The 24,910-nt window shown below is 48.9% G+C and overlaps 1 protein-coding gene across 2 annotated transcripts in view; it reads right to left on the reverse strand.

Moving 5' to 3' along the window:
* ANXA2 (annexin A2) overlaps positions 1 to 23,178 on the reverse strand; it is a 40,554-nt gene extending 17,376 nt beyond the window's left edge. Inside the window, exons 1-14 of one of the 2 annotated variants that reach the window (XM_081965148.1) lie at positions 23,048 to 23,178; positions 21,962 to 22,066; positions 19,765 to 20,011; positions 19,415 to 19,534; positions 19,072 to 19,206; positions 18,607 to 18,732; positions 17,534 to 17,693; positions 16,668 to 16,837; positions 15,168 to 16,101; positions 14,430 to 14,593; positions 13,179 to 13,308; positions 11,961 to 12,045; positions 10,804 to 10,854; positions 9,771 to 10,029 (exon numbers count right to left, since the gene is read on the reverse strand). In XM_081965148.1, coding sequence (XP_081821274.1) covers positions 9,771 to 10,029; positions 10,804 to 10,854; positions 11,961 to 12,045; positions 13,179 to 13,308; positions 14,430 to 14,593; positions 15,168 to 16,101; positions 16,668 to 16,837; positions 17,534 to 17,693; positions 18,607 to 18,732; positions 19,072 to 19,206; positions 19,415 to 19,534; positions 19,765 to 20,011; positions 21,962 to 22,066; positions 23,048 to 23,142 — 2,781 coding nt within the window. In that variant the 5' untranslated portion in view covers positions 23,143 to 23,178. Of the gene's footprint in view, positions 1 to 270; positions 357 to 9,770; positions 10,030 to 10,803; positions 10,855 to 11,960; positions 12,046 to 13,178; positions 13,309 to 14,429; positions 14,594 to 15,167; positions 16,102 to 16,667; positions 16,838 to 17,533; positions 17,694 to 18,606; positions 18,733 to 19,071; positions 19,207 to 19,414; positions 19,535 to 19,764; positions 20,012 to 21,961; positions 22,067 to 23,047 lie in introns of those variants that run through there. The other variant, XM_081965147.1, reaches the window with a different exon arrangement.
* Positions 23,179 to 24,910: the final 1,732 nt, after the last annotated feature.

A 24,910-nucleotide genomic window follows, 5' to 3' on the forward strand; every position in this document is an offset into this window, starting at 1 on the left:
GACCCCCAGGGGGCTTGGCCACAAGCCCTCCCTCCGCCCCCCTCGCTGCCATGGGGGGTCCCTCCCCGCAGGACCAGCTGGGACCCCCACCCGAGGCGGGCGCCGGAGGGCACCGACGGCGGCTGGGGCAAGGACGGGGGGCGCAGCGGGACCCTCCGTGGAGACTCCGGCCAGAGGAGGGGAGGGGGGGCGCTGCGGGGCGCCGGCCATCCCCGCTGCAGAGCCTCGAGGGGAGCGGCGGCCGTTGCCGGCGAGAAGGACGGGACTTACCGGGCGGGGCTGCAGACTCCGAGCGCCGGCCGGCCTAGCAAGAGCGGGCGGCGCCCGGACGGCCCTTTTGTAGCCGGGCCGCCTCCCAGTCCCCGCCCGCCTTGACGGAGGCCAAGCCCGGCTCGGCCGCCACCTCTGACTCAGCCCCGCCGGGACGGGAGGGGCCTTGGCGCAGCTGGCAAGGACCCCGCCGGGGGGGGAGGGGGAGGATGCAGGCGCTTGGCCCCCGTCCCGGCTCCAGAGAGGCAGTGATGGGACCTCCGGGGCAACAGCAACTTCTGGGTGAGGCTTGCGTGAAGGTCCCTGAGGGAGACTTCATCCCAACCCAACTGGACTTGAGTTTTCCTTCCAGTTGAGATGACTTGAGGGATGCAGCAGGCAACTTTCCTTAGCTGAAATGGAAATGGAGCATCCTCTGGGCATCCCCTCTCCCAGCTCCAACCAGGCTTCACTTCTGAATCCACACGGGGTTGGCACCCAACCAAGGTGTCAGGTGGAGTCATGGCCACCTGGTATGGACTGGATGAAGCTGGCCATGTCTTGCAGAACCAGAGGGGCTTCGCAGGCTAAGTGGATTGGGGCTGGGGGCTTCTGGAGAAACTTGTTTTTCATGACCCTCCTGAGAAAACTTTGCCCAGGGATGAGATCATGGCCACATGGGGGAGGGGTGGGGATGAAGATCACATTGGCCCTTTCTCAATGGTCCCTTGCAGCCTTCCGACTGCCTGCCTGCCCATTTCACAGACCATCTCAAGAGATACAAAGCAGGAGCGGCTGGATTGAAAACACCCAAGTCCCTCCAATTTTCTAAGGGCGGTTCAACCACTCAAACCCTAGACATTGTCCAAGAGGCCTTTTGCAACACACAAGGGGAGGGAATATAAAGTGACGTAAAGACATCTTAAACAGCTTATTGTTTTTTCCCCCTAGTTTTATTGCTCTTTTTTGTATTTTGTATTTAACCAGCTTGCAAAGAGCAGGCGTGTTGGTGTCTTTGGAACTCTGACTAGAACAAAAGGAGGGCTTTATTTTCTCTTTCCCTGCAAACAGGATCCTCCAGAGCAACTGATTTCTTTCAAAATCTATTTTTTCTCCTGCTTGAGCAGGGGGCTAGACTGGAAGACCTCTAAAGTCCCTTCCAACTTCGTTATTCCGGTAGGAAAGACAAGGGAGCTGCTTCGTTGGTTGGAAGGCTGCTGCCCCGTCTTGTCTTGATTTAACCTTTTAAATCTAATAAATGTAATAATAGAAGAATTCTATTAGCTGGCACTCAAAAACGTTCCTTGTGCACGGTATTCATGCAACGTGAAATATTTCATGTTTGGGAATCTAGGCAACTTCTTAAATCTCCTTTGCCTGTTTTTAAACATCTGCTGCAATTTTTAAAGGGGCCGATTTTGAGTTGAGAAAGGTCCGAACCCTAACCTTGATGATGTTGAAACTGTGATGAGCAGGCTTGTTGTTGGCTTGTGGTCAACCAGGCGGAGGAAGAGGGCCAGTGGCCTCATCCTAACCGGCTGATCCTCCAGAAGAGAGAATGCTTTGCCTTAAGACTTTCCTCTCTAAGGCAGCAGTCCTGTCCTGGGGCACATTGGTGGAGAATTTTGTTTGCTCTGTTTAATCCTGTGAAAAAGAGCGTCTAGTATCTCTGGAAGGAGGAGGGGAGGAAGAAGGGAGGGAGGGAAAAATGCTCCAGAGATGGAAAGAGGAGCAGGGGTGTTACATACCCAATTTAGTCTCAACCACATTGACGTAACTTCATTTTCAGCGCAGCCTCCCCTGTGTTTATTTTTATTTCTACCCTGCCTGCCTTTATTATTTATACAAATAGCTCAAGGCAGTGAACACATCCAACACACCTTCCTCCTCCTATTTTCCCCACAATGACAACACTTTGAGGTGGGATAGGTTAAGAGAGGAGGTCTGGCCCAAAGTCACCCAGCCGGTTTTCATGCCTAAGGTGGGACTTGAACTCACGGTCTTCTGCTTTCTAGCCGGGTGCCTTAATCACTAGGCCAAACTATATTTCAAGAGCAGAAAACAGGACAGGTATCGCCCCAAGATCCGGGCGGATCTCCTCTTTTTCACCCAGATCTTTGTATCTTAACGCATTTCTACCCAACATCTTCTAACTATTATCCAGGGCCCTGAAAATAAGCCATCAAAACATCACAGGTGTTCTGGGAAGCCTCTTGTGCACTCAGATCCGTTTACCAGAGAAAGGTGGCTTGTCCCTATTTTGATTTCTGAGGTGGGAGGGGACACACCTTAAATTGCAAGCCATTTTGCACAAAGAAACGATTGTGAAGCCGTGCGAAGCGTGAGAGGCGTCCCCTAAGTTTGGAAAAAAATATTCTGGGCTGCTGAATCAAGCCGTTCCTGACAGAAGTGACCAACTCTGATGCAGCATCATGTTTGAATGCTGACCCTGAAAAAGACTTCACCAAAGGCCCATTTTATTACGCAACACCAATGGAATGCGGCTGTGTATCTGGACATCTGTTGTGGTTACACAATTGCTCCACTTTTGCCCTCAAAAAGCAGCCCTGGGGAGAAGCGCACCAGAAAGACAACTTCCACTCCACCCGGTTGGCGCTGCCCTGGGCATCCGAGGTGCCCAGCCTGGCTGACCGAGTACTTTTCTAACTAAGCCCAGGATCTGCCGTTGCTCCTGCTGTGTTTGTATTGCTATGGCCACGCTTGGTGGTTGTTTTGACAGAGGGCCTGTCCGTGTTGGAAAAGCACTAGAAAGGCAAGTGTATCTTTGTTAAGAAGTTTGGAAGAAAACGAAAGACGCAAGGTGCAACTGCACTCAAAACACGATAAATCAAGGCTACAGCAAATGCTCTTCTATATTTAATGCATTGAGTTTTGCACGTAAAATTACGCATGATGAGCCAGAGGTGGCAGGCAGAGCCCTTTCTGTGGGCACGTGCGCCATCTCTAGCTGCTCTTCTGTTTTCCGGAGTGCACATGTGTCCCAGGCAGCTGGTCTTCATAGGCGCTAGAGTGCCAGAAAACAGCTTGAAAAACACCCCAAAAATGGCCATTTTCCGGGCCAAGAATGGTCCAAAAAACAGCCTGAAAATGGCCCCCAAAACGGCCCAAAGCCAGGCATGCATGTGCCAACCAGCTGGTCTTCAGATTTCCAGCGCTCCAGTGTGCGCACATACACATACATGCACCACGCGCGTTCCAGTCTGGGCATTCGGTGCTGAAAAGATTCCCCATCACTGACCTAGGCCAGCCTTACTCCCACAAGGAGCCTCTTGTGGGAATTGTTTCCAGGTTGACCAGAGAGAGAATTGTAAGTCTTTACGAAACATAAACATGGGGATTTCAGGAGGGCCAGAGATACGTCTTCAGACGACCTCGGCATTCTGACAGGTACAGTCGAGTTAAACCTTGCTTAAGGCGAGGGGCAAAGGAAGCCAATTTATGGAATCTCTCAGAATCAGATCTACAAGCTTTTGCTAAAGCTTTTGCATTAACTCCTGCTGAAGTGTCTGCACTGAGACATTGCCTGGGGGGGGGGCACCCCCAAAAGGGAAATAAAGCAATGCCTAGCAAGTCCTTGGTGCAAGGGGATGAATGAAGTCTGCGTCAGCATTGAATAAGGAACAGGCGTGGCTAGGATTTTACCCAAAGTCCGTCCGTTCCCATTTCCTGACTCACTTAAAAAGGAAATTAATGTGGAAAAAAATAACAAAAGGTATGTCAGTGGGTGGATGTATTTTTTTTGGGGGGGGGGGAGTAGACTCCCGATTTTTAATGTTTCAACCGCCAAACATGATTACTCGTTGCAATCAAATCACGAATGGCGGGAAGATAAGAAAGCGGCAAAAGCTCCAACCGCCCAGCAAACAGATCAATCAATCCTTGTTTATCAAAGGAGGTGCCTCCCCCCCAACCCCAACCCCCCCCCCATTAGGAGTGTTTGGAAGAATTCAGAACCTCCTCTTTGACTATTGGCTGTTTCATGGGACTTCTATTGCCACTCACCTCACCTGGGCAGCCTAAGAGCCTGCTGGGAGGCCAGGAGGGTTGGGGAGAATTTAGAGGCCAGGAAGGCTGTTTGGGGCGCAAAGAACACTTCTGAAGGCTCCTTCCTGTTTTGCAGACCTGCCGGTTCCCACTTTCCCATCCTGCCCGCCAGAGAAAACAGGAGCTGGAAGAGAGGGGAACTTCAGCAGAGTCCACTTCAGCTCCCCAGTCCAGCCGGACTATCTGACTCACAGCTGTCATGCCAGCCGTTGTAAAATCAGGTGTGACTAACTTAACAACTTGCTTAGCAATGGAAACTCTGGTCCTATTGTCACAAGTTGGAGGATTACTTCCCTTCTTACTCCTGGCTGTGGAGAGGCACGGCCCGTGGTTGCCTCCAGTTGCACTTCATGGCTCTACTCCCCGCTATCCTGAACTCACAAACTGCAACAGGACGGAAAGGGAAATGTTTTGGGGTGGTTTCTGCTTTTTTCGGTACAAAGATTGGAACTCCCCTTCTTCGCTCCCAGATAAGGCCGACCCGAGAGCGCCTGCTGAGGAAGGCAATGAGAGGTTGGGTGTCAAACGTCATCCTGTCCCAGCTAAGACCTCACAAGACCCAGCACGTCTCCTGGGAAGACGGTGTGCCCGTAATCCTTGGAAAGGGAGGGAGGCAGCTGAAGTTTCCCAGGGAGCCTCTGCAGGGACGGACCCGCCTGCTGGCACCAGATCCGAGAGAGCCAGCTGGTTTGGGAAGAGCATCAGAGAAAACCCATTAGCAACATTGATCCACCGGAGTGATCGATGGATTCGGCCGACTGGAGGCGCCCAGGAGCCCAACAGAAACGAAGCAGGAGGAGAGAAGGGCAGGGTTGGGGTTTTCCCCCCCTTGTCTCTCTCATGGGCAACTGTGCTTTAAATAGCCAGCTGCTTCTCATACGTTTACCCCAGTAACCTTGTTGGCTGAGCAGCATGGACACGGGAGTCCAACACAGCCACTACACGGCATGGATCTAGCCGAGGCCTTGGGGGTGGAAAAGGGAGCTCGGCCAGGACCACAAAACCCAGGAGCCTCTGCCTCCCAACTGAAGCAAAAGTAGGGTCTCCCTTCCTTGATGGAGCGCCAACAGGCAGGGCCGGGTGAAGGAGGAGCCCCCGTGTCCCAGGAGCAGAACAAGAACAGAAAAGGGGGATGGGATCCACTTTGCTCCTGGAATGGAGGGATAACTAATTGGGGTTCCTGTGTGTGTGTGTGTGTGTGTGAGACTCAGGGGGTCCTGTCTGGCACCCTAACTCAGCCAAAGCTGCCGGGTGGGCTAAGCCCTTGAGGGGCAGGAGGAGGAGGATCAGCCCTCCACCGTTGTGATGTCCTCTTTGGTCTGAGGCAAGAGCCGGGTCCAGCAGTGTCCAGGGACGGATCCTCCCAGTCTAAGCAGCGGAGGGGGAGGGGGACGAAGCCTCCCCAGGAAGATTTGTAGGCCACTCAGGGAGGCCAAAGCCCAAGGTCTCCCGCGGTGCAACAGAGCCCAGCGTCCCCCCACAGGAGCACTTCCCTGCCTGCATCATCCGCCTGGCTGCAAGGCAGGGGAGGCAGGCTCAAAATGCAGTGACGTCGCATCGGCTGCACTGCTGCAGGGCCGCATTCGCCCAATGCAAGACCGCCAAAGGGGGGAAAGCAAGAGGGGATGCAGAGGGGGCTGCTTGGTGAGGCATTAGCCCAATGGGCCAGGACAGTCCTTGACTTACGACAAGTTCCGCCACTAAGTGAGTTGTGCTTGATTTCACCGCTTTTGCCATCATCGCTAAGCAAACCCTCCCCCCCCCCATGTGGTTTCCTTCATTGACTTTGTTTGGGGAAGTCCCCCCCGCAGAGGGCGATTGGATGTGCCCAAATTCTGATCAGGTGATTGTGGGGACTCTGCGAGGGTCATTAAGTGCAACGACTGGTCCCAAGTCGGTGTTTCAGTGCTGTTGCAACTTTGAATGGTCACTAAACAAATGGTCGTAAGTCGAGCACGACTTATGTTTTCATTTTATTACACGCACAGCCGGGGGAAATCAGGGACGAAAGACGGAGGGCTGGTGGGCGTTTGGGGAACATCTCCGGGTCCTGCCAACTGCACGTTATTTTTCTGTAGCAGAAAAGCCAAATGACAGCCGTTTGTGGATTTCCTGTGGCGAGTTAAAAGGGAACTTTGCTTTGCGTTGGGACAGGCGTCGGCAGCCAATCTCCCCCTCCGATTCAGAGCCAAACTGAAGCAAATCGATTTCCAATCCAGATTTAATCTTACGGTGGGTGTACAGATCCCAAAAATAAAGAGAGACTTAAGCTTATCATCTCCCTAGATCTCCATTCTGCACAGGGCCACCATAACAACTTGACATGACTGATTGAAACAGGTACTGCAAGGAAAATTGCACGTCAGAAGTTAAATTCTTTAAACCAGAGCCGTCCAACCTTGGCACAATCCTAAGACTTCTGGACATCAACTCCACAAGTCCACAGGTCTTAGAATTGTGCCAAGGTTGGACGCCTCTGGTTTAAAAGAATTTAACTTCTGATGTGCAGTTTTCCTTGCACTTAAAAAGTTGCTACGGGTAGACACCCCCGTTTCAAACCCTCAAACCCTGTAAATGCAGAATCCCCCCCCTTTTTAACACAGTGTAAAAAGGGCCCAAGTTAAAGCACTCATTCAGCTACCCACAAAACCCAACCAGCCAGCCAAAGGAGGGCTGAACAGGCACCAAACCTCCCTTAAAGCAACGGAACTGCCTGTATCGCCAAGCAGCGAAGAAGTTACGGCCGCATTTAAGAGGTCCGTTTCCAGTAGGAACTTTGGACCTTCATTGCGGAGGCCGAGTTCAGAGGAAAGGCCCCACAGTTCCTGACTCCTCTGTTGTCAAGCAGAGTTTTTGAAATCCCTCTCCACAGCCAGGCAAAGCTTCAGAGCCCCACCCGACTATTGTGACTCATGACTCATCTCGGAAATATTCTCCCGGTGGGAGGTCAGACGGGATTTTGAAAGAAAACCTGATGTTAAGCAACGCTGCAACCCGAAGGCTCTACCTTCTCACTGAAACCAGCAGATTGCAGTTTGTTGTGGCAACCAGATTATAAAACCTACGTTACGTGTGGACGTGGTGAGGTCGAAACCAACCTGAAGCCACGCTCTTTCTTGGGAGAAAGCCCTGCGCTTAGGCAGAGATCGCAAGAAAGAAACCCCACCTAAAGTAAATACATAAATAAATACCAGGGCAGAAACACCCACAACAACAACAACAAAAAAAAGAATAATTCTGAAAGCTTCAGCGCCTGGAATGTGGGACGGGAGGGAGGATGCCCCAGACAGCGGGTGAAACTTTGCAAAACATGGCGGCGCTTTGGCAGCAAACATTTCTGTGCCATGACATCAAGGCTGCCCTGCCCACTTCACCCTGGTCTCCCCTGGGGCAGGAGCACTGCACAACTGCGGCCACGCAACCACAGGCTCCGAGGTTAATTAGCTTGGCGTACAAAGCAGTGCCAAAGGATAACGTCCGTGCGAGCTGGGCCAAAAGCCCAAGCAAAATTCGAATTGGTGCTTCACACACATACAAAAAAAGAAAGGAATTAGAAATCAACAACTGGGGAATTTTAACTGTATTTTGAAAAGCTAAAGGCCCCCACGCTCAAAGCCAGCGCAGGACTCACTTTGACCCTCTGGAAAAGGAAATAATAAATGAATCGAAGGTCTGGAAGTTGCTACGGTTGGGCACCCCCGTTTTAAACCCTCAAGACATCTAAATGCGTTTGCGCTTTGGATGATGGCGTGATGGGCCCGAGGACCAAGGGATGATGAGTCTGAGCAGACCCTTAACAAATCAGAGACCTCTAAAAACAAAATCTAAACTTAAAAGCAGTTTGTGGTTGTGGCCACAACTGCTTTCCTAACGTTCCTGCAACCTGCAGAAAAGGGCAGGGAAATTCAAACCAAGATCTCTTCTCCACCACTTCCGCTCCAGCTGCCCAAAAAGGAGCAGAACTCTTTAAATGCAACTGCCCATTTAAACAGAAAGCTACCGCAGGGCTTGCTTTTCACCCAGTAACGTTACGGGGAACAAACGGCAATATAGAAGCGGTTGGGATCGTGCAGAGTTGGCTGCCCTCCTTCCCGTGTTGCTCCAGGCGTTCTCAAGGCAGGAGAAAATCATCCGATGCGCTTCTTGAGTGCCGACAATGGGGAAAGGTTTTAGGGCAACCCGGCCTGACGGAATTGTCCACCACCTTCTTCATTCACGGTGGAAGAAGCCCCTTTGCTGGGAAAGACGGCTGCTCCTGCTCGCCATTAAGCCAGGGGGCCTTGGCTGGGACGCGCCTTTTTCCAGAATTTCCGGTCTGGGCCTTGACTGGCCGGCCGGGAGCCCTTGTTCTGCGCAGCCCCACGCTTCTTTCTCGGGGGCTCAGCCTGCAGGGAACCGTCCCTGGATTCCGTGGGGGTTGGCCCTCGATGGCTGGGTGTGCCGGGGAACGCTTTGGCTTTCCTGCTCATCTAGAAGCCAGAAAGGGAGAGAAAGAGGAAACGGCTTCAAAATGAGTCAACCTTCCAGAGGTTGAAGTTTCTGCCAGAACTGGTTAAAATGGAAGTTGCCCTGAAACCCAGGGAAAACTTTGGCTCTTCTGCTCCCAAGTGAAAGCTGTCAACGCTGGAGTAAGTGAATTATGGGTACCAGGACAACGCAGCCTTTATTATAAAGGACAAGCCTGTACTTTAGAAAAAAGCAGCCCTCACCAGTTAGCTAATTACTTTCTTGGCTTTGTTCTTGAATTTTCCTCTGCAAAGCAAAGGAAAGATCAATGTATTTATTTTTATCTTTAATTAACCTCTTTCAGACTTGTCCCTTTTTCAGGCTTGTGGTCTGTTTTGTGCAAGAAAATAGGGTCGCTGTAAACATGTGTTGTTGTGAAGGGCAGAGAGGGTTTCGGTATCACTAGGCTGGTATGATCTGCTCCCCCTCTTCTGAACCTGTGGAACAGAAGTTGCCTCCAGAAGTTGTAAATGCTCCAGCACTGGAAGGTTTGAAGGAGAGGTTGGAGAGCCATCTGTCTGAAATGGTCTAGGGTTTCCTGCCTGAGCAGGGGGTTGGACTGGAAGACCTCCCAGGTCCCTTCCAACTTGAATTCTCTTCTCTTCTAACCTCTAGCAGAGGGGTCTCTAGCCTCCAAGACTTGTGGACTCCCAGAATACCTCAGCCAGCCATGGGAATTCTGGGAGTTGAAGTCCACAAGTCTTAAAGCTTCCAAGATGGGAGACCCCTGCTCTCTAAGATTTCTCCCTTGTCTCTACTTGCAGAACTCCTGAAAAAAAATACTCAAATGTCTTCTGGAATTCCTTTGAAAGGCGATGAGGAAGCCCACTTTGAAAACTAACATCTCTGGAAAGGTTTTGTAATTTAAAAAAGGGGGAGCCCTGCTCTCTTGAGGGGGGGGGGGGGCTGACACGAACCCTAAATAGTTTTTCCAAACAATCCTTTCTCACCTTCGTGGTCCTGGCGCCCCCGTCCGCCACAGGTGGGAAAGTGCACGGGACACGGCCTTGAGCGAAGTGATGCTGCAGGGGGACGTTTGGGTCGAGGGGCACCCAGGGCACAGAGAGGGCAGCCGGGGCGGGGGGCAGGTCGGCGTGAGCGGCGTGCAGGTTGTACATTGCCCGCGTGGCAATTCCATCCGAGCTCTTGTAGATAGACACTGAGGAGTCTCCCGCCAGGTGAGTCAAGAGGAAGGAGCCCTCCTGCAAGCTGACAAGGCAGCAGCCGTTACAAACCGTCACCAAACCTGCAGAGCCTTTTCTGCAGCGGCCCCCGTTCTCCTTCCGCCAAGCTCTAGAAACCTGGCTCTGTTCCTGGGGTGCTACATGCGCCAAGCCCCCCCCCCCACATTCCGCAAAGTGACCAAGAAACAAACAAACAAAAAAAGTAAAAGTGTAACTGCAATTTTAATGTTTAAAAAATGTTGAGTAAAAAGTATTTAAAATAAGAAATGTAAGCTTTGGGGAGGCTTCTGTGGCTGAGCATGATCTGAGTATCTCTACTGTAAAATAAAAGCCCCTCCTCTAATTAATATTGGCTCAGGATAGCAGGAAAGCAGGTAGTCCTTGCCTTATAACCAGTCACTTAGTGACTGTTCCAGCTTACAACAGAACCCAAAAAATGTATTTACAACCCAGGTTTGAAGTATGGTTGTATGGTTAAAGGTCCAGATAGTCGTTTGCCGAGGTGGGCAGCTATGCAAATCCAAACGGAAGTTGAAATCAAAAGCAATCAATGAATCAATCAATCCGGCTGCTCCCACTGGCTCTCTGGGAGGCAAACGGCCTCCTCTGCACCTTGTCATGCGGTTTTGAACGTGTGTGATGAGGATCCAGAATAGATTCAGATCCCCACCCCTCCTCCTCCTCCCAAATCCCCAGTGTTTGCTAAGAGGCTCCTGGAGCTCTGGGTCTGGCCTTTTAATCGCTTGCTACACCAGGCAACATTCAGAAAGAGGAGGGAGGGAGAAAGCCAAGTACTTACCCAGCCACTTTCTTCAAGATGTTTTGGAGAATATGCAACGAATTGGTCGGACTGTGGAGGGAAGAAGAGCATTCACGAAATAATTAGGGGAAATTAATGTACGATGCAAACATGGCAATGGCTGATAAACAGGCGTGGAGAAATCTGGGGAATGTATGGATTTGGAAGGCAAAGCTCTGTGTCTCTCTGGGAGCAGCCAAAGACCAGCCGGTGAGAGGTCAGACTCGATCAGCTGTTTCAGTTATTTTAAATCCATTCCGAGCAGCTGCGGAATGTGTGGATAAAGCCACGAAGCCTGGCATTTGACAGGAAGTGCAGCATCCTCAACTGTCAGTCACTTTTAGGGGCACGAAGTTCCTAAACCTCATGACTCAAAGGAGAGTCTGAGAAATCCCTGGACTTCGTCAGCTGTCATTCCACAAAGTGACCAAGAAACAAACAAACAAAAAAAAGTAAAAGTGTAACTGCAATTTTAATGTTTAAAAAATGTTGAGTAAAAAGTATTTAAAATAAGCTTTGGGGAGGCTTCTGTGGCTGAGCATGATCTGAGTATCTCTACTGTAAAATAAAAGCCCCTCCTCTAATTAATATTGGCTCAGGATAGCAGGAAAGCAGGTAGTCCTTGCCTTATAACCAGTCACTTAGTGACTGTTCCAGCTTACAACAGAACCCAAAAAATGTATTTACAACCCAGGTTTGAAGTACTGACAGCTGACACTCCTCTCACTTCGTTTATGACCAGTGTGTTCACTTAACAACCATTGCAAAAAAGTTGTAAAATTGGGCGTGGACATGTGATGACCTGCTTAATAACCAGATCGTATGTCCAGGCTCAGTTACGGTGATATGTTGAGGACTACCTGAAATCCAAATATTAGTAGCTCACTTACAGATAAAATTTCTATCTAAATGATCATTTAACTAACAAGAGAGTTGAGTATTTGTAGACCAAGGAGAGGAATATATCATACAATTAAAAGGTAAATAATGATATATTTTTTTTAAAAAAAGCCCAGGAGTTCTACTGCATTTGCTGGAAGAAAATATTTAAATGGAGAAAGAGGGACTTATAGTTAGGGACTCCCTGTAAACCAACCTTTTGTTATGGGAAGTTTGTTTGTTTACTTGTAACATTGTTCTGCCACCCATTTGCTTACTTAAATGTGCCAAATCGTCTCTTTAAGGCCTTCCCCGTCAGCCACTCCAGCAGGAAGAGTTGGGAAGTCAGGGCATCGATGTGACCTGGAGGAGGGAGAGATTTCCCAAGTGGAAAGGAAGGAACGTCAAAGCTTAGGCCAAAATGAAATTGTGACACCGTCAGAACTTGAAACAAAGGGAAAATTCGGAGGCTGAGCTCCCCTATCCCCCTAACCTATCAGCTTGTTGTATATATTATCCAATCAACCAGGGTTAGCATGATACCTGCACCAGGCCTGAAACGTTTTTCTGCTTCTACTCTTTAAAAGAGGGCTTCGAAAGTGCATTTAAACCATGGATCCTGTGCATGACTCAGAAAATGAGTGTGAACTCGACTCTACTCTCAGTAAGATTTCCAGTCCCCATGCCCAGCAGGGGAGCACAACAGGCCCTGAACTGAGGCAGACTTGACGCCCCCTTCATCAGAGGCAACTAAGCAAATGGCAATCTCTCAGCAGCCGCAGGGAATAACCGCTTGGACCCTTAGGATTCTTACTACTGTTGCTTTCGAGGTTTAATTACTCCAAATGAGACTTTTATGCAAGCCACAAGGCAGGCGTTCCAGCGATATTATCAGCCACTTAGAGCCCAATGTTTCACAATAATGTTAACTATCTTTGGGCCATCTGCCTTCGGTTTGATCCCACGTACCTGCCGAGGTCCGTAAACGCAGGGTTTTTGAAAGAATTACTGCAACGTTACCCTTGGTCCTCAACTTAGAATCGCTTGTTTAGTGAAAAGAAACTGAAAGAGGTGACTTACGACCGTTTTTCACACTTATGGCCTTTGCAGCATCCCCATGGCCAGGGGATCAAAATTTGGATGCTTGACAACTGACTGACATTTATGACGGTCGCAGTGCCCAAGGGTGACATGATCCCCTTTTGCGATCCCCTGCCAAGCAAAGTCAAAGGGGAAGCCAGATCCACTTAACAATCGTGTTACTCGTTTAACGACTGCCGTGATACATTTAATGACTGTGGCAAGCAAGGTCATGAAATGGAGCGAATTTCACTTAATGTCTCACTTAGCAACAGAAATGTTGGGCTCCATTGTGGTCATAAGTGGAGGATTAACCTGTACTATGGTTCAGTTGCATAAATCCACTGGTAGGAAGGACACTTGTTTTGCAAGGATGTAAACAAAAAAAAAAAGAGCCACTTTTAAAATCCGCTTACCCAGAGTGAAGGAAGTATTGGAATGTAGCAAACTTTCCATCCACAGCCGGCAGATTTCGTCTTCGGTCAATGTTTCTACGCCATAGAAGGGCTGATATTCTAACTTCGGCAACACGTAAACAGGGAAGTGCTGGAAAACACACAAAACCTTTCCACTTCAATGCATTTCCAGCCTGCCTACCAAGTAGAAAAGCAGAAGGTCAATCTCACCCTAGGGGATGGGACTTGCCTTCTCTGAGACCAGCTACTTAGAGCTTACAAGTAAGAAAGCAACGACCCTTTCAGAGAACGATCGTTGATCGATTAATAGGCAACTCAAGAATCTGTGTTAACTGTTAGGGATCACTCGGAAAAGTTCTTCCTCAGCCAATTTTAGTTTCTTCCTATTCCAGAGAAAGCAGGCGGCCCTGCCGTATCTCGTTTGTTCATGGAATTGAAACAAGAAACAAGGGACGTGCCAGGCCTGCAGCCACCTTTTCTTTTGGACCTTTGGCCTGCCACAATTTCTGTTATCCTGCTATGCCTTTTCTATGGTGGGAAAATGGGATTGTATGGCGTGAGATGCTAGGTAGCCATAACAAAATTCTTTCTAGAAAGCCAAGGTCATCCTTTGTCTTTGCACCTCTGCACCTGAACGGAACTGGATCATAATACATTGGAACTTTGAGCAATACTTTGCCTGGGACTCTGATTTACTCTTGGATGCTATTTGGAACCCTGACATCAGCCTTCAAAAAAGAAAATGCTGAAGGGTTCACGGGGGAGCATGTGTGAAGTCAAAGATAGAATTCTAGCACAGAAGCACCTAGTACTCACCCCGGAACAGACCGCCAAGACTACAGTGCTAAAAAAATGGCCAAGGACCAAAAGCGTTCACTCCTATTTCTTGCAGGAAAGGCTTGTAGGAATTCAGCCCTGCAATTCTGTCCCCTTTAGAAATCCAAGGGGGGGGGGGGGGGGAGATGGCGAATCAGAGGTGACAGCCCTACAAACTCACCTTAAAGGAATTATCCATATTGCAAATCATCTGCCGGGTATTCTCTCTCTCTCTTAGTACAGGGCTTACCAACTCTCCTGCTTATGTTTAATGCCCTGGAAGAAACGGTTCCTGCAAAGGACCCAAGTCCAAAGACCCCAGCAGGAATCCAGCATCGGAACCGGCTAAAATCTAAATCCACCAAAGCGCTAGGTAGCCCCCCACACCACCCCCGCCCCAAGAAAGCCATCCTCCCGCCCAAGAAGAGAACCTACCCTCCTGAACTTCGCCTTTTTCTGATGGGGTCTCAGCTCCACTTTCTGGATGCTGGTCCGCACCAACAGCAACATGTCGTCCAAGCTGTGCAACTTGTAGACCAGGTTGCCGTGTTGGGGAGGCTGGTAGTCGGCCGCCTCTTCTACTGCGTCCCACAGCATCCCTTTCAGGAGAGACGGAGGGGCGGGGCGGTCATGCTGGCCCTACTGCACAAAGATGCTTCACCCCTTAAAGAAATCTTTCTCCCCAATGTGAAGTCCACGTGGATCCTGAGCAGAGAATGAACTGCGCACAGCTGTACCAGAAAGGTTTACAGCGGCCTGGAAGTCTTAGGACGGGTGTCAGGCCTGTGGTGGACGTGTGGGGGTGGGGATGCAAAATCTGGAACTTTCAACTGGGTGAGGAAAACAGGGAAGCCTTCAGATTCGGGGTTTCCCAGATGTGCCAACATGGCTCTCTTCATAAATGGGAACTTTGAGGAATCCTTTGCCTCGGACTCTGATTTACTTTTGGAGGCTATTTGGGACCCTGACAATGGGTGGACGACAACTTCCAGAAGTCCTCAGGCAGCTTAGCTGGGGAGTTCATGGGAATTGAAGTCCACCCACCTTAAAGTTGAATTTTGAGAGCTGAAGTTGAAGCATTCAATTGAACTCTGGGAGTTGAAGTCCACCCACCTTAAACCTGTTTTGAAAAACAGGGGTTTACAGCGACTGTTTATCCATCAGATAACCTACCTTTCTGAGACCCCTGGTAACAGGTTGCCCAGGTGAACTTGGAGGAGGTGCCTGTATCTGTTGCAGTATTTTGCCCTGGCTCCACAGCTGAAGAGGCCAAAGGGAGAGAAGGAGCCTCTGCCTGGCCGTGGGTAGGATTCAAACTCCTTTCACTGGTTGCCGGCAGGGGCCCCTGAGAATTTGGGGAAGGGGGTTTCAGTAGCTTCGTCTGCATTTTCAAAATCTGCCCCAGGGGATCGGTTTTCTGGGATAACCGTGGGTGGAGCTTGCAGGGAGCAGCTTTTTCGTGCGTCTCTGAAGACTCGGCTGCTCCTTCCGAGAGGGCCTGTGCAGGGCTGGGGGAAGGAGGAGCAGACGCCCCAGGGCTGGGGTGGGAAATGACCACGCCCACTTCAGACGCGTGGCCAGGTTCACATTCTGTGTCAATGATCAGATGTTCTCCATCCGTGTCGCTGCTGCAGGACAGGGCAGGGGATCCGACGTCTTCGGCTGTCCCTTCCCTGATATTACAGTTTTTCTCAGCAGAAGCCATGAAGGTGCTGCAGTCCAGATTTTGTTCTTTGGCCAATGCGAGGCTTCTGCCCTCTGGGTCCGTCTCCATCGGCTTGAAAGCTTCACCCAGTGAGTCTCCCTCACTATCCAAATCCGGGGGGTCCTTTCCCGGGGGCGATGTCCTCCCGCTGCTAAAGCCTGTTTCCTGGTCTTTTGCTTGACTGCTCCTCCCTTCTGGCCCCTTTTCCGTTTTCACGTACTCCGAGAAGACCTCAGGCCACCCAGCCAGCTTTGCAGGAGAGACCTCAGCTGGAGAAGCGCTCAGAGGCTTTGTGGCCGAGGCAAAACTCTCCAGCTGGGTGACGTCCGTATCGAAGTCCAGATCTGCAGAGACGGATTCCTGCAAGGGTCTGCCTTGGCTGGTTTTAAGCTCCATTCCCGGCTGGAAGAGAAAGAGGGGAAAATGGGGATGCAATCCGGAGACACACACTGTATCCTTTGCACCACAACACAGGCCTTGACAGCTTCAACAGCCGACTTTCTTCTTTCAATATAAGCTTCTTATCCTATACTACAGCTGTGATGCAAGGATATCTGCCAGAGGGATCTAAAGGCTTTGGGAGTGGAGATCAACAGCTGGGGAACCTTGACCTCTGACCGTTCAGCTTGGAGGCTAAAGTCGCAGCATGGCCTTCTCCAACTCGAAGAGACGCTTGTTCGGCAGGCCGAGGCAAAGAGGCCGTCCCTGAACCAGCGAAATCTGGGGGCTGGGCAGGGGACAGAATGGATCCGCCCTCAGTGTGGAAGGGATTGCCGCTCCCCAATTGGACTTTTTAGCCACACCAGATGCTGCTTTAGGACCTTTTTCCAGAGCATGATACCATAGTCTTTGGAGATTGAAGGATGCCAATAAAATAAAAATGATAATAATTATCATCATCATCATCATCTATGAAATTTAGGTAAAGTTCCCTTTAGTACTTCAAACAAAATGAGACTGAAACTCACCAGCGCTTCTGGGGGCTTGTCTAGTATCACAGCCCGGGCGACAATACTGGACTGCTTTGTCATGTGGAAATCTGCCAGGAATTCATGAAAAAGCTGGTTTTTCCCCCTCACCGTCATCTCCTTCTTCGGCAGAGGCGGGTCGATGTAGGCCACTTTGACTGGTTTCAGGCCTTTGGGGGGGGGGAAAAGTGGGTTTTCATTTTTTTTTCCAATAGTAAAGGATCATAATTATCTTTCATCTAAATATGAAAGTACAAGAAGTAACATTTCCCAGATAACAAGAACTGGATTCGCCTCCCCAAAACTATTTTTTAAAAAACCATTATTAGTTGGAAGGAGATAAACAGGCAATAAACAAGAAATAGAGGTTGTTTTAATCGCCACATGGAGCCTTTCGGTGTAAAATAAATACATGGGTCATGTAACAGAATAATAATCCAGAAAGACAAACTGCACTCTCCAGACACAGTTAATGCTCAACATCAAAAAAAAAAAAGCCTGTGAAGACGCCTAATGTTTGTTTTTCCTAATCCGCTTCCAATTCTTTGCTACCTCAAGATCAACAGTCATTTTGTGTACAAAGGAACCATATTTGTTTGCTTTTCTTTCCGGACAAATGCAATACTTTAAGCAAAACTATTCTGCTTGGACTTAAGGCGTAATTCTGAAGTTCAACAGGACGCTCCATCAGGAAAATTGACAGGAAAATGAAAATATGCACAGTCCTTGTGGCTCTATGTAAAGTTCTAGTGATGAGGCTGACCCTCACTTTGAAGTTAACTTGCCTAAGTCAGTATTAGAGCTACATTTAGCCCAACTCTACCCTAAAATGAGGCAAAAAAATACACCCCCCCCCCAATGCTCACCAGCAATAGAAACTGTTTTCACCGACACAGGAAGTTCCCACTGCTGCTTATAATCCAAACCGTGATTGTTCAAGAGGGTATATAAAGATTCACCGGTCAGAATCACCTGAGGACAGTATTTGGCAGCCAGTTGTTCAGCATTTGGATCGGTGCTAATGTCCTTTTAAAAAAAATATGGAGATGAGGAGAAAATAAATTGTAAATCAGGTTGAACAAAATGACATGATTACACTATTAAGGCTGAAGAATTAACTAAGGTCCCAGAAGTATATTTTAGCACACGATGATAATATTAGGCAAAGGTGACTATTTATATATCTGTGCACTTAAGAATCAACAATCGCTTTGTTCAGTCATGGACTTAGTAAAGTCTGCATCCCGCCCGCCTTCTACAAATACCTCACTCTTTCCTATACACGTGTGGGTGTGTTTGTATGTGCTTAAAGATAAGATATCTTAAATTATAGAGCTTGCTAATGATCTCATTTTACCATGGAACAATGCTTACGTTTGTTACTCACTGCCCAAATATCTCTCAGAATTGTCCCTAAACTGGATTTGCAGCAGCTGTTTTAGAGTACAGAACGTAATATAATGATGAAGACATTTTTCTTCTAAACTAAAACAATGGCTAACTCTGATTATTGCCAAAGAGAGGACATTTTTGAGTTAGGTGGAACTCAATTTAAAACTGCATATAATCCATTCTAAAACTAACCAACTGCAAATGTTGGTTTGGTCCAAAGTTATAATTTCTATCTTGTCTATAATAAAAAGGGAAGAAGCTGAAGCCTAACTAAGCCCTTCTGATCAGGAAGAGAGAAAAAACTCAAGTTCCCATGGCCCATTCACACAGTGTCAAAGTGTGTTCATACCTGGGGCATTTCTTTCTGCTCACTTTTTTTAAAAAGAACAGATTCAAAACCCACCGCAATGAGAATTCTGAGTAACATGGGGAGCTATGAAGGTGGAGGGGAAATGCAACAGCCATAAGGATCAACTGCAGGGAATGGTTAATGCGCAAGTGTGAATGAAAGATGACCAACCCATGGCTTGCCTGATTGCATGCTTACATTGTGCAGCTGGGCAGCACGGTGCTCCGGAGTCCCACAGAGTCGTTCATGCTTAGCTTTATCCGCAGGTAAATTAATTGATGTTGGCAGCTTGGGGAAGAATCGCTTAACAAGGTGCACCGTTCCCTTGGAAGAGAGAATATAGATATATATTCTTGGAGGGTCAAATAGAGGGACAGTCTCCCCCCCCCCCCCCCCCCCAAATCTCCAAGCAGGGATGGAAATTATTCTTCCTTAAGAAAAGCTCTGACTGGATGTTGGGAACGGAAGGATTTATATTCCTTGCAGACAGCTGGTCATGTGCATTCTTTTAGATAGAGTCCCTGAGGCCACCCGGAGGTTTATCTGTGGCCTCAGGGTCACCAGTCAGAGCTGAAGAAGCTTCTTGGATGAGAAGCGAAATGTCTTAAAAGAGAAACCAAAAAGTCTTGAAAAAGCACCTTTGGGGTTTTCTGGGAAGCTTACCAAGGCAAGAAGACTTTTTTCAAACTTCAGGGTCAGCTCTCTACTAAATCGTCCGCCCATGAGGCTGGTAACTTGGTGTAGAGAATACCATTCAGGGTAATTCTTCACGCAGCCCATACAAGCACTCAGGAAATCCTCAAGGAAAGAAAAAAAAGGAAGATATTTGCTTATGTTTTTACATCATGAAGGAGCTTCTGCACAGAACATTTTTTTCTTTTCTGTTTTTTTTAAATTAATCACTGTATGAGGGGGGAAAAAACCTCCCACCCATCTACCATTATTTTAGAAGCCCAGGGCTTCCTCCATTCCTGGAAAAGGTAACAGGGCCGTCTTTTGACATTACCTTGGTGTACAGCAAGGCGTCTTCAGAGATGTCACTGTAATCTTTAGCACAGCTTCTAGCAGCATTGCGGGCGAATTTCAAGAATTCCGCAACTTCTTTGCTCACAAATTCTTTCATTTGCTGAAAGGTATGCAGTGGCAGTAGCTTTTAAGTCATAATTCTTCTAGACGTTTGCTATTACACTATTTCCATAGCAAACAAGGAAAGGAAGACAGAAGAAAGGAGGGGAAGGGAAGAGAAGGGAAAGGAAGACAGAAGAAGGGAGGGGAAGGGAAGAGAAGGGAAAGGAAGGCAGAAGGGAAGGGAAAGGAAAGTGGAAAGGAAAGAGGAAGGGAAGAGGCAGTCCTCACCAGATACTGAGCGTAATTCCTTTGCTGAGACCAGGGTAAGAAGTTTGGGTCGGCATTTAAATATTCAGACAAAAGAAACAAGTATCTTCTTTGCTCTTTCTCAGAGAGGCTGGAAACATAAGGGTAGGGGACCCGGGGCTCTTGGGGAAGGGCCACAGGAGGCTCTGCTTTCACTGCACTCTCTTGGCCTGGCTGCTGCTTCTTTTCGGGGCCCGAGTGGGACGTAGCAGCTTTGTTCTCCGAGTGCCTGAAACAGACAGAGCCACCTTCAGCTGGGGGCAAGCGGTCTCCATTCCCCTTCAACCGGGGGCCAGTTCCACACTGTCACTAAAGACGATCCTCAACATACAACCAAAAAATTATGCTGCTGTGCAAGACAGATTTGCTAAGTGAAATTTGTCCCATTTTACCACCTTTTTTGCTATGGTTGTTAAGCGAATCCCTGCAGTTGTTAAGTCAGTAACACGGTTGTTAAGTGAACCTGGCTTCCTCATTGACTTTCTGGTCAGGTCACAAAAAGGGATCACGCAATCCCAAGACACCGCAATCGTCATAAATGTGAGTCAGTTGCCAAGCGTCCAGATTTTGATCACATGACCATTCTGCAATGGCCATAAGTGTGAAAAACGGTCATAAATCCCTTTCAGCGTGATTGTAACTTTGAAGGGCCACTAAATGAAGTTTTATAAGTGGAGGACTACCTGTACCCAGTTCTGACCCTTGCTTTTCTTTTTAATTCTGGCCCACGTTGGTAAGGAATCTTCGGAGGGTGACTTCGCAGTCGCACCACCTTAAAGGCCGGGTTTAGAAGTTTACTTAGAAGGAAAAGTGCCACGGGGTGAGGTTTGGGCTACACGGGTCAAGCCCTGTTTGGGAGAATCCTTTTAGCTCCCTTTTGTTTGCTTTTGAAATCTCTCCTGGGTGAACTTCTATTCCTGCCCTCGGAAAAGAACACGGAGCTCAGCGCAAACAGCTGGCAGGAAACAGGGCTGACCCCAAGGCCCAGTTAGGAGCAGGTACAATAACTTTTAAAAAGTCATTTTCTTCCACCAGCCCTAACCACTTCCTGTCATTGCTCAAACTCTTTTCAGCACATCTTGACACCTGGTGTTGTGGTCCACTGGCAGCCGGCAGAGCTGGCAGCAGATTCGGACAGTAAGGAGGTTGGGGAGGAAGATGGGTCAGTCCTGGAGTCTGGGAGGCTTCCTGGAGCCTTTGCAGGAAGCAATTAGTTCATCTGGTCGGTTCAAGCCCTGAAAAGTTCTGTTTGACTCTGTGCTAAGTTTGGCTTGCAAAACTAATTGGCAATGAGGTCTCTGGCAGCGTCTCAAGGGCGATAAAGGCGGGTGCTTAGCAACATTCTCCTGGAAGACTGTGGCAACTTAAGCAGACAACTGTCGGAATCTTCACGGACTGTTTGTGAAGGCTTGCAGACTGTGAAAGACCATAATTCACAGCCGTCTAAATAAAAGAGGGTTTGGGGAACTAAGATTGTGATTTATGCTTTCTCAGGAAGCCTAGGTCGGGACACGTGATGGGGTGCTCGCTCTCTGTGCGTGTGTGAGTGCGTGTGTCTTCTAAAGCCGCTGTGATCGCAAACAATTCACTTTGTGGTTCTATGCATCCTGCACACCCCCCGAGGACTCCTGAATGGTCCCACAAGCCCCAACCCTCACTGCCCAGCAGGCTCCTTCATGGTTAAGCCATGAGCAAATTTGGGACGAACTAAGCGAAATGTCAGCTGCTGACCTAGCCGAAAAGGAAGAACGTGAACTGCGTCCCAGGAAAGGTCTCGGCAGCGTCGTCCCTACCGCTCTTAATAACACCGCACAGCTGTCTCTCGGAATGAGGGAACGCGTCCCTCCTGGTGGCACAAACTGGCAAATTTAATTAAGCCCTTCCTTCTCCCAAGGAAATGCTGACTCAGCACAGGAGCCTCAAGCAACTCAAACAGCTTAAAATAGCATCTTCCATGGAGAAGGGGTGGGGGGAGCGGCCTATCTGGAGAGGTCGGCAGCTTCTGGGGGTGGGGGGAATTGAATGTCCAAGCCCCTGCAGACTGAAACTCAAAAGTTGGCTTTTGCCGTCTCTTCCCCCCTGCGTCACCAGGTTGCGCCCTCCTTAATCCAAAGGAGAAAAGGTTGGGGGAGGGGAGGGATGGACAAACACCTGGAGCAGGTGCTTTAGGAATTCTTACCTCTTTGATAAGGATGTTAGTTCGGAGAGAGTCGGAGCCAGAGAGTATTTCTCATAAAGGTCTCGCGAGAAATACACATCGTGTCCGTTTTGGGGCGGGATGTCCCTGAAGAGCAAGGAGAAAGAAATCGGTCACACCTATACAAGCGTCTAAGGCTCATAAAAAGGGTGAAAAGGGTGGAATTTTGACTCGCAGGGGGGTCGTCAGCCAACGATCACAGATTGATTGATTAATATCCCGATTTTTCCACTGCTCCACTCCGAAATAGAGATGGTATAAATAAATAAAATGATCTTTTAGGTACAATGTATGCCTGGGAGTAGGGAAGTATAAAAAACAAGAGGGGGGGGGGGGCTATTAATCAAGCTACATTAGTTTCTACTGTTTCAATGCTTTTTAAAGTTTTAAAATGTTTGCAAGGTTTTAATTGTAATATATGTTTTCAATTGTGAGCCACCCAGAGTCATTGGCTGAGATGGGCGGCTATAGACATCAAATCAACTCAAATCACTGGCTACACATATACAACACACACACACATTACTCTGTGTGTGTGTGTGTATGTACACCTACATACATATGTATATGCATATAACACACACACACACACTTCCCCCCAAACAAAAGAGCCAAGTCTTTAGGGCAGGACAATTAAATCATTTCCCTTATAATGAGATTAATTACAAATCACCCTGCAGTCTATTGTAAGGGATTGCGGGGCTTTGCTGCTTCCAGCCCAGCAGAGACGGGGAGGATGGGACCTGTAGTCTGACCACAAGAGAAGGCGGGGGGGGGGGGTCCACGTCCTCCCCCCCAATGTAATTAATGGGGCTGATACCACCCTTGTTTATCTTGAAAAGCTGCCCCTCCCTTCTGGCACGATCCGTTCCCGGCCTCTCGTGTCTCTCTAGAGCTGGGGAAGGAGGGGAACTCTGTACATGCCCAGAGGCTCGCTTTCCTCCCCGTTGTCTCGCACGCTCCGAGGGCCTGGGCTCCACAAGGCATGGCAGGGCACAGTACTGCTCCCTCCCACCCACCCCCAAAGACCCCAGACGACCCCCGCCGGAGCCCCACAGAGCCCCTTACCAGCGCAGCCTCATCCAACCGGGCACCGCCGCCGCCATCTTGAGCGCGGCCCGCCGCCCCTTGCCTTGCGTGAGTACCCGACCTGGCGGCGGCATCAGCAAGCCCCGCCCCAAGCTCCAGCGATGGACCAATCCACGGGATAGACCTCACCGCGAGGCCCCGCCCGGGAAGCAAACTGTCCAATCAGAGGGTGGCGAGGAAGGACGCGCAGAAGGGGACTTGACGCCGTCGTGTGTGAGGGCAGAATATCCGACCCTTCTCCCCCCCAAATCTTTTCAGCAAGCGCGCCACGTTTCGAATGGGAAGGAAACAACGTTGATTTTTCTTGCATGCGGATCAGTAAATGCGGGCTTGTAGATATAGGAATCAACCTGAATATTTAGCATGAGCAGCTTGGAAAAAGCAAGAATATAGGGTTTCCTGCTTGAGCAGCGGGTTGGACCAGATGACCTCCCGGGTCCCTTCCAACTCTATTACTCTGTTATTCTTTTTGATCGAGATTGCAATAGCAATAAATAGCACCCAGCAAGAAGTAATCTGGAGCTATGCTGGCTGGAGAATTCTGCGTGTTGAAGCCCACAAGTCTTAACGTGGCCAAGTTTGAAGACCTCTGATCTAAATGGAGAGATTGCAGAGGAAGGGATTACACGAGAGTAAATTATGTTCTCTGGAGAATTCTGGGAGTTGAAGTCCACAAGTCTTAAAGTGGCCAGGTTTGTGGACCTCTGTTCTCAACCTTGGCAACTTGGGTGGACTTCAACTCCGAGAATTCCCCAGCCAGCAAAGAAAAGAAAAGCACCCAAGGTTGAGAAACAGGAATCTGTGCCCAGGTTGAACCTCCTCCCCGCTAATTCCACCTTTACTTCTCCCCCAAAGTAGTCTCCCCCTTCACTGGGGGTGTTCCCTGGTGATGGTCAATCGTGAATAAAAATGTGTGAGTTGGTACAGATGAGATGGCTCAGTTTTCCCTCCTAAAGGACAACGCTGCGGTTCAGATTGGACCGAGTTACCTGGGTGAAAGTGGACCGGGATCCTCAAGCAAGCTCAGCTTGGGTGACCTGTGACCAGGAGGCAAAGTTTTAGGCGTTGAGGATGGGCTGGGTTTGAGTTGACTGTAGAACAACGGTCGGAAGGGACTTTGGAGGTCCTCTAGTCTAATCCAACCCCCTGCTCAGGCAAGAAAGGAAACCCTATACCATTTCAGACAAATGGTTGTCCAATCTCTTCCTGAAAACCTCCAGTGTTGGAGCACCCACTATTTCCAGAGGCAAGTGGTCCCACTGATTCATTCTTCTGTCAGGAAATTCCTCCTTAGTTCCAGGTTGCTTCTCTCCTTGATTAGTTTCCATTCATTGCTTCTTGTCCTGCCCTCTGGTGCCTTGGAGAACAGCTTGACTCTCTCTTCTTTGTGGCAGCCCCTCAATTATTGGAACATTGCTATCATCCCAAATCCTTCTTTTCATTGACATACCCAATTCCAGCAGCCGTCCTTTATATGTTGGTATATAGAGTTTCTTGCCCGAATAGGGGGCTGGACTAGAAGACCTCCAAGGTCCCTTCCTACTATGTTATTCTGTTTCTTCTGCCTTTTATTTCTTGTGAACCCTCCATCCTGGTGGTGGAACCCAGTTGGAAAAACTCTAGATCAGAAACTCATTTCCATTTTTTAAATCGCCATTCAACCCCAGAACCACTACACCTCCCCGTCCTTAGGGAGATCTAATAAGGCACGGAGAGGGGGGGGGGGGAGAAACGAAGATGATGAAGGTTTCCATTTGAAGCTGAAGTTTTATTACAGGAGACCAGTACATAAAGCACATCTAAAATTGATGTGTTCAATGCACCTAATAAAGGTAATGTAAT

Source organism: Natrix helvetica (genome assembly GCF_964273705.1).
Source record: "Natrix helvetica genome assembly, chromosome: 12".
NCBI lineage: Eukaryota > Metazoa > Chordata > Lepidosauria > Squamata > Natricidae > Natrix > Natrix helvetica.